The sequence below is a fragment of the Egretta garzetta genome, unplaced genomic scaffold (genome assembly GCF_000687185.1).
Source record: "Egretta garzetta isolate BGI_Z169 unplaced genomic scaffold, ASM68718v1 scaffold349, whole genome shotgun sequence".
NCBI lineage: Eukaryota > Metazoa > Chordata > Aves > Pelecaniformes > Ardeidae > Egretta > Egretta garzetta.
The window spans coordinates 1,731,167-1,746,530 of record NW_009260788.1 but is presented as its reverse complement, the minus strand read 5'-3'; the positions used below and the strand labels follow the sequence as shown (position 1 = coordinate 1,746,530).

Genomic DNA, 15,364 nt, shown 5'->3' with positions numbered 1-15,364 from the left:
AAGATTTCTTCGGATTATTTATTTATTTCAGTTAAAACAAACATACAATGTTTCATTGAAACTGTGTTGCACTCTGCTGCCAACAACTGTAGCCAGGCTGTTGGCCTCTAACAATACAGTGGCTATTTACATTTGTACACAGAGGTACCGCAGGATGCCTGAATTTGGTGGCCTAACAAGTACGCTAGACCATAGAAGTTGTTAAGCTGCTGCATTCAGGAAATCTTAACACCCATGGTATATTCTAGAGAAAAAGTATACATGAACCTGAACAATGCTTTTTATGGACCCAAGTGACTCCTGTGTTTATTGTAACATATACATTTGTAATAAATACAATCTTTGTTTTCTTACACACTTTAGGGGGAGCACATTTCTTCCATCTTTGTAGGCATTACATTTTGCTGTAAAAGAGTCCTTCCTTTGACAGTTGTTATAGAGATGTACAACATGAACAACTCCTTGAAATGATGTAATAATCAGTAATGAGAGAGGAATATATACATAAATCCCGGTTTCCAAAGCTACACTATATACATTATACTTACAGTATATACACACATACACTTATGTACATAGACTATCATAAATACTGAAAAATAGGTTTAGTTTCAATGGATTAATGTTTTATAAATAACATGTTACATTTATGACTGAAATATCATGGAAGACAGTAATGTCTAACTGAGGTGACAAAACAGTGGTTTAATACTGAAGCTGCTCTTTCAGGTGGTTTGTAATGTAGGTAACTTTTAAGCAGACAGGCTTGGGAAAAAAAAAAAAAAAATCATGTAATTAAATAAATCAGGCATTGGAAATCAACCCAGCCAAGTGGAACTCAACTACTGCAGGTGAAAAGCCAGTCATCAAATAATGTAACACATAGTCTAAAATCTGGAAATTGCTACATTCAGAGAATTAAGTTACATGTATGATATCTTATGAGGTGTCGTCACAAAAATCTTCTTCCTCTCTGGCTGCTCAGAAGGACCGCGTAGCAACTTCTCATTTACACCTCCTTCCTCTTCTGTGGTTACTGAGAGAAAGCAGGGTATTTCTCACTTGCTTCAGTTTTTCTTTTTTTTTTTTTTTTTTTTTGAATGCTGGCAAGGGAAGCACTTCATCCCCTATGTGCTACAAATTGCTCAGAGGCAGACAACATTTTAATCCTCTTCCAACCTTTCTATGTTTGCGGAGAGGGAGAAGAAAAGCTGCCAAAGTACTGAGGCGGCACACGCTCAGCACTTCCGTGGAGATCAGGTAACGGAGGATAGTTAGCCGTGGATGTACAGTACCTGAGGCAGAGAAGTACCTAAGGAGCATTGGCCAGTGCTGATTCCGGGATCGTTAATTGCCAGTTGAGTACCACTGAACTAGTAACACAAACACAAGAGGAATCTAACTTCTCAGTACAGTTTTACACTACAGAGTTCGTGACCAGTACTTACAGTCATGCAGAAGCATCAATACAAAATACCTGCCATTTGTTTTCATAGATTTTAAAAGGCTGGGCAGAGATCGATGTTATCTGCCAAACAGTGACGATCATTTAGATTTGTTCCTGATCAATTCTGCTAGAGCAAAAATGTCTCGGGCACAGTCTAATCAATGGATTACAGGCCCTTACTTGTTCCCTCTGACACAACGACCCAGCGCAACTTTGTAGATTGGATTTTTGAAGCGTCATGTCAGATGAAGACAGCTGACCACACTGCCATGATTATTTCATCAATAATCTCTATCTAGGCTTTTGTACCCAATATTGTGTTTGAGAACCTCTTATAAGCCAAGTATGCTGTTACACAAGTGTTATTTCTCTTCAACCTGGGATAAGAATGAAAGAGTAAACATGCACTAGAAACAAAACAGCTAGTCACAACCATACAGCACCTGTTTCATCAGCTAGTTAGCTAGGGCTCATAAGAAACTTACCTATTTCTGAAGCTAACAAGTATGAGATGACTATCCAGTCTATGAGGTTACCTTTAACACTACTATACAGTATAAATTGGAAGAGGAATCCCAGTTGCGTATGTGAAGAGAGTTTGTACCAAGCACGAAATACTGGTGCAGTTATTTTGCGGATTTGACTCAGAAACTGAATAGTCAAGTAATTCAAAATCCAATAATGGATGAGTAATTTGAGAAATACTGTACACTTTCTGAATATTATACAACTAGTAAACTACATTAAGACCTTTTTGTTTTCCTACAGAGTGTTTCAAGATAGATCAGACAGAAAAAATCCCAACATTGCTATGACTGACAACATGACCTTATTAATAGATGCAACTCCAGGATGGAGTTTTACATTAATGCTCTAATGCCATTCTGTTTGCATCTACAACAGGAAAAAAAACCACCCACAGAAAAAAGCAAAAAACCCCCAAACCCTGTTTTACCCAATTGCACTATTGAGTACCTCAAGAAGGGAAACGTCAACACCATCTTTACAATTTCTAGATTAGCTACGTTTTTCTCAAAAGTACCCATTCTTAAAGGGTGGGGTTTTTTAAAGCTTGAAAATTTGGGCTTCCACATAATTTTGGGGAACTAAGGTAACCGTGGTTACTTAAGTAAGCTGACGAATGATTTTTCAGGATTATGTTCACTCTGCTTTGAATGAAGTGAAATTCATGGGAAGCACCTATGATTGGAGAATTTTTACTTGAATTGGTTCATTTTTAATTTTGGTCATTAGAATTATTTTCTAAAATAAGATTTCTTCTAATTATGCCTCTACAGAAAGGCAAACTTGATTTAATTTAGGACACTGATCAAATTTTTTTTTTTTTTTTTAATGAGCTCTTCTACACCATTCTTTCGTTCTTTTTAGAAAAATGTTTCTCAAAGTCAAAATAGTGCTTTTGAGGTCCATAAGAATTTTTTGGTACAAAAAATAATAGCGTTTCTCTCTCTCTCATTGGCTATTTAAACACTTTGCTGTAAATTAAAGAGTCATTTCTCACATCAGTTGGTTCCATTAGGCACATTCAAGTAAAGTAACAAAATATCCAAGTAACAATGACGAAAGCCAAACATGGCTTGATAAAAGTCTACAGAGAGTTCTGTCCATTCTCTGGAATGGAATAAAGTTGTCACTTCCTTCAGCCAGACACTCAGGTGGTTTGATGTCAATATCCACTTCCATCATGCAGAATAGTTTCTTAAAGACAGAGTTCAGGTATTCTACAATCGGAAGAACCATCAACAAAGAATCTGCATTTTAAAGGAAGCCGAATAGCTCATTTTCATTCTCAGTAGGTATCTGAGTGAACACTGGCATTTGAAGTGGAGTATTAGAGATTAAATCAGGACAGTTAATGGCCATCAGATGCAACATTGTGGGTCCAGTCTAGAATAATCAGTGTCATACACCCAGTCATCACAAGTACACCACTTAGAAAGAAGAATGCAGCCTGAAAAAAGAAAACATAAAAGAAGGATTTCAGTTTCTGCTACTATACCCATAAAGTCATACCCATTTCTGGCACAAATGCTATTGCTCATGGAGAACAAATTAAAACAGATAAGAACACAGTAAACAATAAGGAACTACATATCTTTCTCATACTTGGGGGTCTTTTTTCAAATAAAAAAAAAAACACATTTATTTTCAGTACAGCTGGCCTCAACCTCAACTGAGGAAAAATAATGTAGCTGCTGATACCAGTCAGGCTACGCCAACTTGATTCTGACTCAGTATGTCTAAGATTTGATTCTGAGTCAGTATGCCTAAGACCAGCAAGAGCACCAAGATCAGCCAGGATGACCCAAACGACGGGTGGAGGTCAGCTTTAAGGGGGAAATCACGTAAATAAGTCTTGAAAGAAAATTTAAAGGAGAACAGCAAGACATTTTTAGTATAGATCTTAAGGGTAATCTGTTGACACCTGGTTCTTATCAGCAACAGAATGTCCCAACTGTTGTTGAGACTGGGGGGTAGGAAAAGTCACTGAAGTGAACTGAGCCTTGTGATGGCTCTCTCCTCAGTTCTGAGGACCTATGCAACTAAGATAACATTAAATGCCAATTCACTGACTACCTTCAGCGGGACTTCAAAATTCTTAAGTTGTAAAGCAGGAAACTGAAGTTCTTGCTCTGCATTAGTAAGCAAGTGTAACTATTATGTATTTGTCTATACATACCCCAATCTTTTGCACTGACTTCATTGGTTCCTTCTTCACTAATTTGATATAGAAGGCAGAAGGAAGTATAAAGATCAGCATGGCAGCCGCAGATGCACCTGCATTTAAAAAGCATAGAAATAAATATTCATAAACAGATAAATATAATTTAATTAGATCGGAAGGGCATTTTCCGAGATCTGAAAGACTACTTGAACTGATGTGAAAATGCTTACCAATGAATCCAAAGATGTCTCGGATAGTAGGGACAAAGATAACAAGCACGTTGGTAAACACCAGAAGAGCACCTGTAATGGAACAGTGACGCCACCATCTGAACTCCTTCCCTGCCCACAACAGCTGGGTAATGGAACTGCGGATCTTTTGAAGAGGGAAAAAAAAGCAAACAAGACAGTTTAGTCTTCATCGTAGAAGTCAGTGACTGTCACCTGAATGAGACCTTCCTTCTGTATTTTAAGATCATTTTCCTGGACACTTCAGATTTTAATAGAAGATGAAAGACATGAAAGTAGTTGCCCCCCCCGCAAAATATTTACTTCTTGCATCTGAGCGGCAGCTCTGTGCTTCTGGTCTGTTTCTCTTTTCAGTGATTTAGATTTTCAAAGCACAGCCAGTAATGGAGAAAACAATGAAAAAACATCTGTCTTTAACAAAAATTAATTTTTGTGACATCCAAGGATGCTGCTCAACAATACACATCTAAACGGCCAGAATTCACATTCACAACGTGATTACAAAACCACACTGACTTTAGTAAGCTGATAATACAATAGCACAAGTATTTTTACAAAGGGGCAGTCTGCTCCACTCCCCCAGTTAAAAACATATCAGGAAAACAACGTAATTGAATGTATTTGTATCTACTGCTTTGTGAATGTTCCCCAATTATTTATTTGAATTAACAGTATAGACATATTTAATCAAGTTTATTAGAACAAATTTCCTTTTCTGGGCAAGAGAAAAATTCTATAAATAGGAGTTGCCAAATCAGTAAATGACGGCAGCAGCGGGTGATGAAAATAAAAAAATGGTAGTAAGACTAAAAAAATTAGTTACTTACTGGGAAAATAACTACAGGTACAGTCAGGGTTACAGCCATAAGTACAGCGAGACGCACAGTAAGAAGAAGAACATCAGAACCCAGATAAGTAGAGTAGGTATGAAGCAGTTCTGGTTCGACTCTTCCTATAAAGAAAAACAGTAGATGTGGTTGACACACTTCTCAAACAACCACTTCTGCTCTAAACCCTAAGCGAATTTTACAGTTACAGCAATACGAATTGAAAGCCTCATCAGCTCCTTAAGCATGTCTCCATTTTCCACAGGCATAACTTGAAGGCACTGTGTCTGTTTTAATCCAATTTTAATCCTGTGCCTTGGGCCTAATTCTACTAGTGATCTCCTTTTAGGAGTGCACTTATAGAAGTATTAAAACAAACCCCCAACAAACAGTGTATATTTAGAACCCACAGTAAATGCTTGCTTGCTCTAACTTAAAAATAATACTGTGGTTTTGCAGAATGTAATTCATTTAAAAGAAAGCAGAGAAGAAGGCAATATTCACCATAAAATGTCAGGTATCCAAAGAGAGCCGCCAATAAATACATGAGAAACATGGCAAAAAAAGATACATAGGACACATTCATCATTCTTTTACGGCTTCGGCTGTAAGAAAAAGAAACATTGTTAGAAATGAGAACATACTGTTTTTATACTACTTTTGTTTGTTTAGTGAAATTACAGACACATCGCTAGCATTTACCTTTTCAGTTCTTCATAGATAGGAAGAATTGCAGGATGGCAGACAAAAGAAAATGTTAGGATTGGGATAGCATAGACAGTCTGAAAAACAAAAGGATCTTTCTTAAGTATCTCAACAGATGTTAGAAATTTAGTTTTAAAAAAAAAATCAGTAGATTTTTCAGTTTGACTTGGGCATCAGTTTAGTTTTTGATGAAGACCAGGTTCTTTACAACTGAAACTCTGGCAAAAACTAAACCAATAGGTTCATATTTTCTTAAATCCAGACCTTGAGGTACCACACATTCAGAATTATGTTCCACATCTCATAGGCTTAAGCCATTACAGCCTGATCTTGGTAATGGCTATTACCCTTCTTCCCCATGTGTGGGGACTCATCACTGTAATTAGGAGCATTCATGAGAGTCAAGACTCTGTGAACAGGAACTTAGTCTATCCCAAACCCTGGCATACATTTCCCATTCACATGCTTTTACTATTTACTTCCATCTTCTTCTGCAATCTAGTTTTTAAAATGCTTCACTAATTTACTTGAGAAAGCTTGAGAAATGCTATGCTGGAGAATGAGATGCGTTTATTGCCACTCATCTCAGGCAGGCACCTCAATCTCCTCTAATTTCTGTGTATTTGGAGTGTGGAAACACCCAGTCTACAGGAGGTAAACAGTGCCTAACTCTACTGGAACAGAAAGTCTTAGCACAGCCCAAGGTTACAGCTGGGTAATTACTTGAAGGAAAAATGATCTAATTTATCTGGTATGTATTTAGTCTCTCAGTTATTTTCCACAGAGAGTCTGATTTTTAGTCAGTTACCTGGGAATTGAAGATGAAATATTTTGGCTTGCACAAATCATCACTTGTTATGTTTTTATTTAAGAAAGGTGCCGCTGTCACATTTACTAATGTAATGTTTATGATGTCACTCTCCGCAGGACAAGGAATCTGAAACATCTTCCAAATTACCTAGAAAAAAAGCCATGCATTTATTGTTACTTGACTAATGCAGTACGTAAAACTTTTCAGAAACTGTGCTTAATTTCTCTTTGAAATGCTGTTTTACAAGCACTGAAAGTCTGCAAGATCATACTTACAACGATCAGAAAGAAGACCATGCAAAGTAAGGAAAAGCCGCTGGTATAGCCCAAATATCCTGTGTTCAAGAAAGATTAAAAAAAAAAAAATAAATCTAAGGTACAATAAACAGAAACACTATTCAAGTAGTAACTTTATGACAAAATGTATTCTGTCAGTTATCTCTTTAGATTGCCATTTTCTTAGTGTTACATAGAAGTTAATTATTTATTGACTTTTCGCTAACCTCAACTCAGATCTGAAAGTTCTCAAAGACAGATCAGGGTCTGTGCACACAGTGAGTCTGTAGTATTAAATTTTATAACTTACAAAAACCTCACAACAAAAATCCTACACCAACAACTATGTGAACTGTTTATTATATCCTAAGAAAGATTATAGGATTAATTCTAGTAAAAATGCACTATGAGATAATTTAGCCTTTTCCCTTCTGTTTTTATTGATTCACTTCATTTGAAGGAAGTAGTAACATGAGAAAGTAATTCACATTGAGACTCTCAGTTAGTAAGGTTCCACTACAGGATTCTCTGAACAAATAAGTGCATTAACTGAATTATTCACATATATCACCGAATCACAGCCACTTCAGATGAAGCATCTGGTATGAGTATTCTGCTACTGCTTGGGAACTAAAATGAAAAAGGTGACTTCTATTTACGTTGCAAAGACAATTTAACTTGTCCAGGGGTAGCATCCCTATTCTTTCAAGACTGTTATAGGATAGCCAGTAACAATACTACACTATTTCACTACTGACCAAAACAGGTCAAACTTCGTGATGAGAACACAAAGTTACTGTTGAGCCTTGTTCTAAAGCTACCTTTATCTGTTGTCCTTTCGTTTTCCACAAACACATCTGTAACTTAAGATACTTGACTTTCCCCCCCCCACCCCCCTCTTTTTTTCTAAGTAGACTGACCACAGTTACCTGAACACTGATTAGCCCCTAAGAGGCAAGTGTGGAGACAGCTGTTAATTCACACAGTACTTCAAGAATCAAACCGCATCAAATCATTTCCCCACAGTATTTTCAATGCATTTTTTTTTCCTGAGTGTACTCTACTGCTTACCTAAATTTTTCAGCAAGGACAGGGGAAGAATGAGGATGACAGACACCAGCACCACTAAATAGTCACCGTTAAGGTACCATTCTCTGTAGAAAAAGATAGTATTTGTAAGTAATCAAAGTATTTAAAAATGACATTTGCAGTTTAGTCTTCACTCTTATCTTCTCCTACAACATATGGCTACTTAAAAAAATGTAGTACCTGATCTCACAAAGGGCTAGCATTCAACTTACTATATGGACCTAAAGCCCTACAATACCTTCTTATCTCACCCCAAACCTGCATTGTGCCTTTCCTTTAGTGTCCTTTTCTAAAATTAATATGCATCTGAAAATCAGAAGACAGGAGAGTAAATGACTGGTCAGAAAAGAAGTCAACTGGGATCAGTTGCAAAAAAATAGTAATTTGCTTTAATGTTGGTTCCCAACTCTCCAGATGTATTAGAATATTGCTGGACCCCAGCAGGGTGGTGATCCACTTCTAGTGGAAATAAAATTCTGTTGGGTACCCTGCAGGAGTTAAAGAAAAACAGGCAAGGGCTGGAGTCAAGGCAGTAGTAGCTCAAGCCCACTGGCTGAGAAAACTCCAACAAGCGCTGGGAGTCTCTTGGAGGCATGTTTAGTCCCCTTCAGTAGGGAAACTATGGTAAGAACCTCAGAAGATTTTTTCTTTCAGATAATTTTGGTCATTTATTCCATAGGAAGCAGCAGCTATTTTTTGACAAAACATTTTTGAGTGTTAGAAGATTAACATCTTCCTTTGAAACACAGAAAAACAAATATCTGTGTAAACATAATGCAATTTCACTGAACTAATAGAAAAACTTAATATTGAGTATTTAATCGTGGCAGGGTAACTGCTTTCTTCTTCTGTCCTACAGGAACATCGTATATGCTTTCAGCAATTCAAGTAACACTAAGCATTTTATTCCCAAATATTAATACTTTATATCCTGTTACGGTATCAGCTAACAGTAGTCATTTTAAAATGGACTGTCTACTATTTAGGTAAACAAAGAAAAATTAATGACCCAATTGGAAATTTGTGCATTCAAGCTCAATTACTGAATTATAAGCCTATATATGCTGGTGAAAATACAGAATAACTTTAACAGACTTGCTCTGGATTTATGCAGTAAATGCAGAAACAATTTGGTCATCTCTTTCTCCAGTTTCATGTGGGACAACTGAATATAAAAAAAAGTATTTTAGAAAGTTCAGATGTATAGGATGTTAATGTCATATACCTTTGTTCCCTTTTTAAAAAAAGTAGTAGTCTTGTGGTAAATTTAAAAGCAACCACAGCACAGAGATTCCTTGCATTTGATACAGTCATAAGAACGTGCGCTGTTATGGTGGATGCACCACGTGAAGGGCATCCTGACTTCCAGACCAAGGACTTAGAAGTTCTTCTGTGCTGAAGAGTAAAGAATGGCATCGCACAGCTTTAAAATACAGCCGATTTCAAAAATTGCTAAACAAATTTTAATAATAAAGCTAGTATTTGTAATATTGTCTCAGAATTCCAGAATATTTCTTCTACAGTAAGCATTATTTTGGGACATTTAAACAGGTAAGTGCTTACATTTTAGGCACCAGGCTGCCAGAGTGGAATCCATGCCAATGGTAGCCACCCAGACTCCCCTAAGCAATGCACGGAGAGAGTCAGTTAAATGGGGTCCATAACTGCCAGAGCACTGAGAAAAGATTTACTTTACATCAGCGTACAGCTACCTACTACCAGCCAACAAGAAAACACTGAAGATACAAATCTGGGTTCCTGAATTTTGTCCACCAGCTCTGCAGAGCAGCAGCTGTATCCAGTGACATTCACAGCTTTTAACTTTCCCTCTTGAACAGCAACAGATTGTGAACTCTTCTCTGAAGATGGGACAGTTAAAAATACTTGCCTCCAAGCCCCCTCATCAGTACTGGCTACTCCAGGGACTTTCTTAAGAAGTGGAAAATAAGGACTTGAATTCAGCTGAAGGAGGGAAATGAACCTTTCCAGGACAGAATTTGTAAACATTACACTATTAAGTACATAGGGTGGGTGCATTCTTTAAGTACATTAAAAGAGAAGGGGGAAAAAAAAAAAAAAAAAAAAAAAAATCACTAGCACTGTTGTCATGACAATATCTATCAGCAAGCTGTATGAACACCACCAAATGGCTTGAACCCCTTGGGGAACACAGGCAGAAAAATGCCTACCTTCTGAACTCAGGCTTAGGTGTAAGTTGGAGTCTTGAGCTGCTCAGCCCTCTCAAGACTGGGACACTTCAGGACAAGGCACAGAAGTACAACTCTGAAGAGTGAGATTTATAGCACTTAACTCTATCCATCTGAAGTCAGGCATCTTGTTTTAGATAGCTGTTTTTACACACCCTCTCAAAATAGAGTGATATATCGGCGCTCTGGAGATGCCCAAAACAGGCATCTAAGCCAGGCGCACTGAACTGACCGCTAGAGAGTATCACCTTCCTCCACTGATTATACAAAGACCAGAATAATGATGAGCTCAAAACCTAACTTTCAGATGGTATGGTTAGATAACAGGAACCCTACCCAATGCACCCAATTTTAAAGCCAAGTAGGAAAGCCGCTATGGAGTCAAGGTGTCTCCAGGGCTAAATGGCAACGTGGCTAACGTTTTAGTCTTGGGCATGTAAACTCTGTTTTAGTTCAACATTTAATCCCCGTGTCTTTTTGAGAACTGTTCCTTAAGACATTCATTACATAATGAATAAGGTGCCACTTAGTCTTACATTTAATCACTTCCCACAGTATTAACACTAGAAAACCAAAAAAATCAGTCCAAACGAGTTGGAATACAGTAAGGAAAAAAAAAAAAAAAACAAAACCAAAAAAACTACCAAAAACCACCACGATAACCACATTTACCTTTCCTTATCGAGAGTTATGTACTGACTGGTACACACATTAACACTTACCTGATGTTCTTTAGAGAACAGCTTTCTGTAATATGATGCAATACCTGTATTTTTCTACCCTTTTCCCAGGACAGGCTGGATCTAAATGAAGTGCAGCATTCAGGGGAAGGGCAAACTTACTGTATCTCTGTCTGAGTAAGAAGCTACCCTACGGTGTACCGAACGTGGTCTTCATATAAAAATAGGTACAGTCTCCGTATTTGTTTCTCCTAATAGTTTCTCTGATGAGGAGTTCTAACACCTACCCTGTGGTCTCTTCGATGCTCAAAAATGTCTTGATGACCAATGGTAACTCATATTTCACTATGAAGAGGTAGCTTGACATAGCTGTAGGTGAATAACATCATAGATCATTACAAATATAGAATATGCCACAAGATGCAAGAATCACATAACATGTTTCATAACTTCACTTGAACACAAGCAGTTAATGAATACATGTTGTGTGAAAAAAAAAAAAAAGTCTCCAACAATAAGTAGGGAACAATTACTATGGACAGTATAGGTATTTTAAGATCTCGTCCTCACCTCCGATGTTCTGCATTGTGATGGATCCAGAAGCAGCAAGTTTTCCAGCCATACCAAATGCCTTCATTCCCAACTGTTCATACAATAAAGATCCTATAAGAAAATGAAATAACCCATTGGAAGGGTGTGTTTCACAAAGACATCACATGAAACAAATACCGTATGTCTGTAAAATAGTAATTTGCTGTACCTCCTTCGTTGGCAGTCTTCAAAAGGAGATGCACCGAATACAGCGAAAATACTGAGACAAACAGCAGGAGTATCCTGGGGGGGGGGGGAGGAGGAAAAACATGCAAATTTTTAATAGCCATAAGTGACTTACTGTAACCTTATTAAATAAAAGCAGATCAAATGCAAATATGAATCATACTAAAACACTATCTGGGAAAAACCTGTAGATTCTAAGGCCAGCTAAAAGCATTCTGAAAACCCAATTAATGCCTAGCTTAGAAAGGCTTTTATATTAAAATGCATTTCACTGGCATAGAGAGAAATTCTAGCGTAGGATTAAACAATGCCCATATTCAACATAAGGTGGCATCAGCACTGGCAATGTCAGGCCATTATAACTGGCCACATTTGATATAAATAAAGTATCACTGGAAATGGTTTTGTATTACTGTGAGAAACTGTATTTCTCCTGTCTCCCTATCCTTGGTCAACAGTGTGACATGGATCTATTGAACAACGAGTTGTGACTAACTGTAGCTGAAGTGAAGATTATCTCTTGGTCTTAAACAAATCAGCTTTTCAGCTTAAACCCGTGTTATGCCTTTTTTATGTAAGGATGAAAATGCAAAAGCCTTAAAGAGCTGACTGAAAATTCATATGTATTGAGAGCTGTGTCTTCAAAATGGAAATACATCTTTTGTCATAAAAAAAAACTAAACAACCTTTGCTCAAAAGTTACCCTTCATGTGTGCTTACATGGGAATCGCTAGTGGCTTGTTTATCTTCCCCACAGCTTTTACACGCAAGATACGTTATTTCCAGAAGCACATTTGCAACGTCGGAGATCTCAACAACAAATCTCTCCCACAACAAATGCACTTCCTGGAGTAGCACGCTAGGGGGGACTTCTCAGCTGCTGAAGAACAGTGGAAAATTACAATACATTCAAAAAAAAAACTCTGGCCTTTCATATATCAATACAAGCGTTCTGCTTTGTAGGAAAGCTAAGAATCAGCACATCTGCTCAAAAACGCCAAGCTCCACTTAAGAGTTCCCAGAATAGTTTACATTTCCTTTTGTGTCATTTTTAATGTCGGTGAAACTAGTCAACACAGCACAAAGAACTGCCAACAAGAACATCTGAGAAAAGCTTCACAGATCTGCACAAGGAATCCAGGGAGCTTGCCTTACTGTGCCAATTCAACACCAACACACGCACACAAATAAACCTCTTGTGTTTCTGACAGGTAAGAGATGAACCAGGATTTAATTCAGCCATCAACTAGAAACAGCACAGCGAGATGCGCAAGGGTTAAGTTTCGTTAAAACAGCGCAGGTCCTGGACTCCTCGGTCCTAACCTCGAATGGCTGCCTACGGTGCTGACAAGACCAGCCAGCAAACTCATCTCGAAGCTCACTCAGTTTCTGGCTTCCAGACCGTATCACTCATTTATTTAGGGCTGACACAAGTGAAAAGTCACAGCACTGACACAAGTGACTCCACACATTCTTCAAAGAATTCACCACCTCCATCAGCTGCATCTGGATCTGAATCTGTAACCTAGTTATTAAAGGATATTTGTAATGCCCTCAGTCTCATCAGGGGCTAACTGCTTTCCTGCCTCGGAATCACACAAACTACAGTAAGTTTTGAAAGGTAATAAGCTAGTTTATCTTTGAATCAGTACTAACCCAACTAGCTCTGAATGCAGCATCTGGAAATGAAAGGTAACTAAACGACTTCAGCACCCAATTGTTAAATGGACAGAGGACCCTCATTATATGCAAACCTGTTCAAATATCTAACCTTAAATTCTTTCTTTCCTCACCTGGAGATGTTCTAACGTGCATTACGCTGATTGTCTTAGATGTGCTGCAGAACACCTTTAGAGATGAAGTATCTCTCTCTCCCGAATTCATGCAAAGCTGCTCATTTAGTTTAGCATCATCTAAGTAAGTGAAAGTCTTAGCAAAAAGTTAACAAGTCACCATATATTTCAAATAAAATCCTTCAGATCAAAACTTTACACATCGGTAGTTTCCTGAGGAAACCTGAGCAGCACCCTGACACACTGGGAAACATCTGGAAGCAAACCTGACCTACAACTTTCTGGAAATCTGTCAACAGAGTAAGGCAAATTTTTGAACTAAAATTTGTTACTCTTCACTTGCTCTCGAACTTTCAGCACATTTATCTATTTCCAGGATAAAACCCCAGAGTTCCCTTAAGCATATCCATGGATTCCCATTTGCAATCAGTCACTTGTATTGCATGTTGTGTGACCTGAACTGCCTCCAGTGTACAAAAACTGTGCCTTCCCAAGACATGTAGAAGCACTGTACGTCACTGTCCCCTCATGCCACTGCCACTTGCATCGCTACGGTCTTGTCTTATATCTGAAAGCTTTTGCCAACATAGGCACACCAATAAAGATATGCTGGTTATTCCACATCCCTCCCTTACAGCAAGAAAGCAGTTTTGCTAGGTGTAGCTGAAACCAGTTCCCTGAATTGAGCAGAAGCAGAGCAATAAAAAGGATTTCTTTACTGGTCTAAGTTACATCGTACCTCTACAGGCACAACTATGTCAGCTGAGGAAAAGGAGAACACGTCCCTAATCGGTAGGACAGGGCCACAGAAATTGTTTTAAGAGTAGACACGGCCAGACTTGCAAGAGACAAATAAAATCATCCTCATCTGCCTGCATGTTTCTTCTAACTCTCTGCGGCCCGACCCTGTGCTTTTTGTGCAGTTATGACTTCGACTAATTGAAAAGTTTTGGTTGTCGTTAATCAGTGAACTCTGAAGGAAAAAGCTCATACAGACTTCAGTCTTTAAAGCAGCACCTCTCTTTTCCACTCGGCTAATGGAATTTTCAAGGGAAGCCTATCAGTAACTCACGGAGGAACTACAGCCAAGCAAAGGACATGTCACTCTAAAACGTTTTGGGGGTTGCAGAACTTGCAATGAAATCTGTTTAATTTTTGCAAGTCCTTCAGAACGTATTACAAACTCTTTATTTAAAACAAGCCACAAATTCTAAAAATCAAATCCTAAGACACAATTCTGCACCTACAGCAATGACTGGGTATTTTGTAAAGGTCATATTTTTACATCCAGTATTTTTCCATTATTAACTAAACAGCAGAAAGATCATTTTTTTTTTTTTGATGAACCAAAAGATACTTACACAAAAAGAGCAATTCCAGTGTTAGCCATGGCATAAGAAAGACCAAGGATGCCACTACCCACAATAGCATTGCTCAGATTAAATACTGACATTCCAAAGGAAGTAGTACCCGGATGCTGAGAAAAGGGAGATAGGTAACAATTAATAGAGTGTTGTTACTTATTTCAGAATTAAAACAAACAAATTTGGCAAGAAGGCATTTTTCTTCTTTTTTTCTTTTTTTTTTTTGAAACGTTATTGCTGTCTACTTACATACTGAGTTTCATATTTCTTCTTTCCAAGATTGGAGTCGAGCAAGAAATTTTGATTTTCTGGATCAATATCCGCATAGTGGCTGTAAAAAAATATTGCATCATTAGCGCCTATCGCGGGCGGCTGGCGTGTTCACTTCCCCTTCAGCATTTCCAACCCGCTTCACAGGGACACGAGGAAGAAAGACCGACGGGGCGACCCCCAGA

The 15,364-nt window shown here is 38.0% G+C and overlaps 1 protein-coding gene across 3 annotated transcripts; it reads right to left on the bottom strand.

The window, feature by feature from the left end:
- Nucleotides 1–2,711: 2,711 nt before the first annotated feature.
- SLC38A2 (solute carrier family 38 member 2) lies at nucleotides 2,712–15,269 on the bottom strand. 3 transcript variants are annotated; one of them, XM_035901780.1, is made up of 14 exons: nucleotides 15,159–15,269; nucleotides 14,907–15,022; nucleotides 11,736–11,809; nucleotides 11,546–11,638; nucleotides 11,263–11,344; nucleotides 8,071–8,153; nucleotides 7,000–7,058; nucleotides 6,722–6,871; nucleotides 5,911–5,990; nucleotides 5,713–5,813; nucleotides 5,209–5,333; nucleotides 4,364–4,508; nucleotides 4,149–4,246; nucleotides 2,712–3,419 (listed from the first exon to the last, which is right to left on the bottom strand). In XM_035901780.1, the coding sequence occupies exons 2-14, from the start codon at nucleotides 14,996–14,998 to the stop codon at nucleotides 3,321–3,323; spliced, it is 1,281 nt and encodes a 426-aa protein (XP_035757673.1). In that variant the 5' UTR covers nucleotides 14,999–15,022; nucleotides 15,159–15,269; the 3' UTR covers nucleotides 2,712–3,320. The 3 variants fall into 3 exon arrangements, with proteins under 3 accessions (XP_035757673.1, XP_035757674.1, XP_035757675.1); XM_035901781.1 differs by lacking the exon at nucleotides 15,159–15,269 and adding an exon at nucleotides 12,473–12,632 and having other exon boundaries at nucleotides 14,907–14,995; XM_035901782.1 differs by lacking the exon at nucleotides 15,159–15,269 and adding an exon at nucleotides 12,473–12,629 and having other exon boundaries at nucleotides 14,907–14,994.
- Nucleotides 15,270–15,364: the final 95 nt, after the last annotated feature.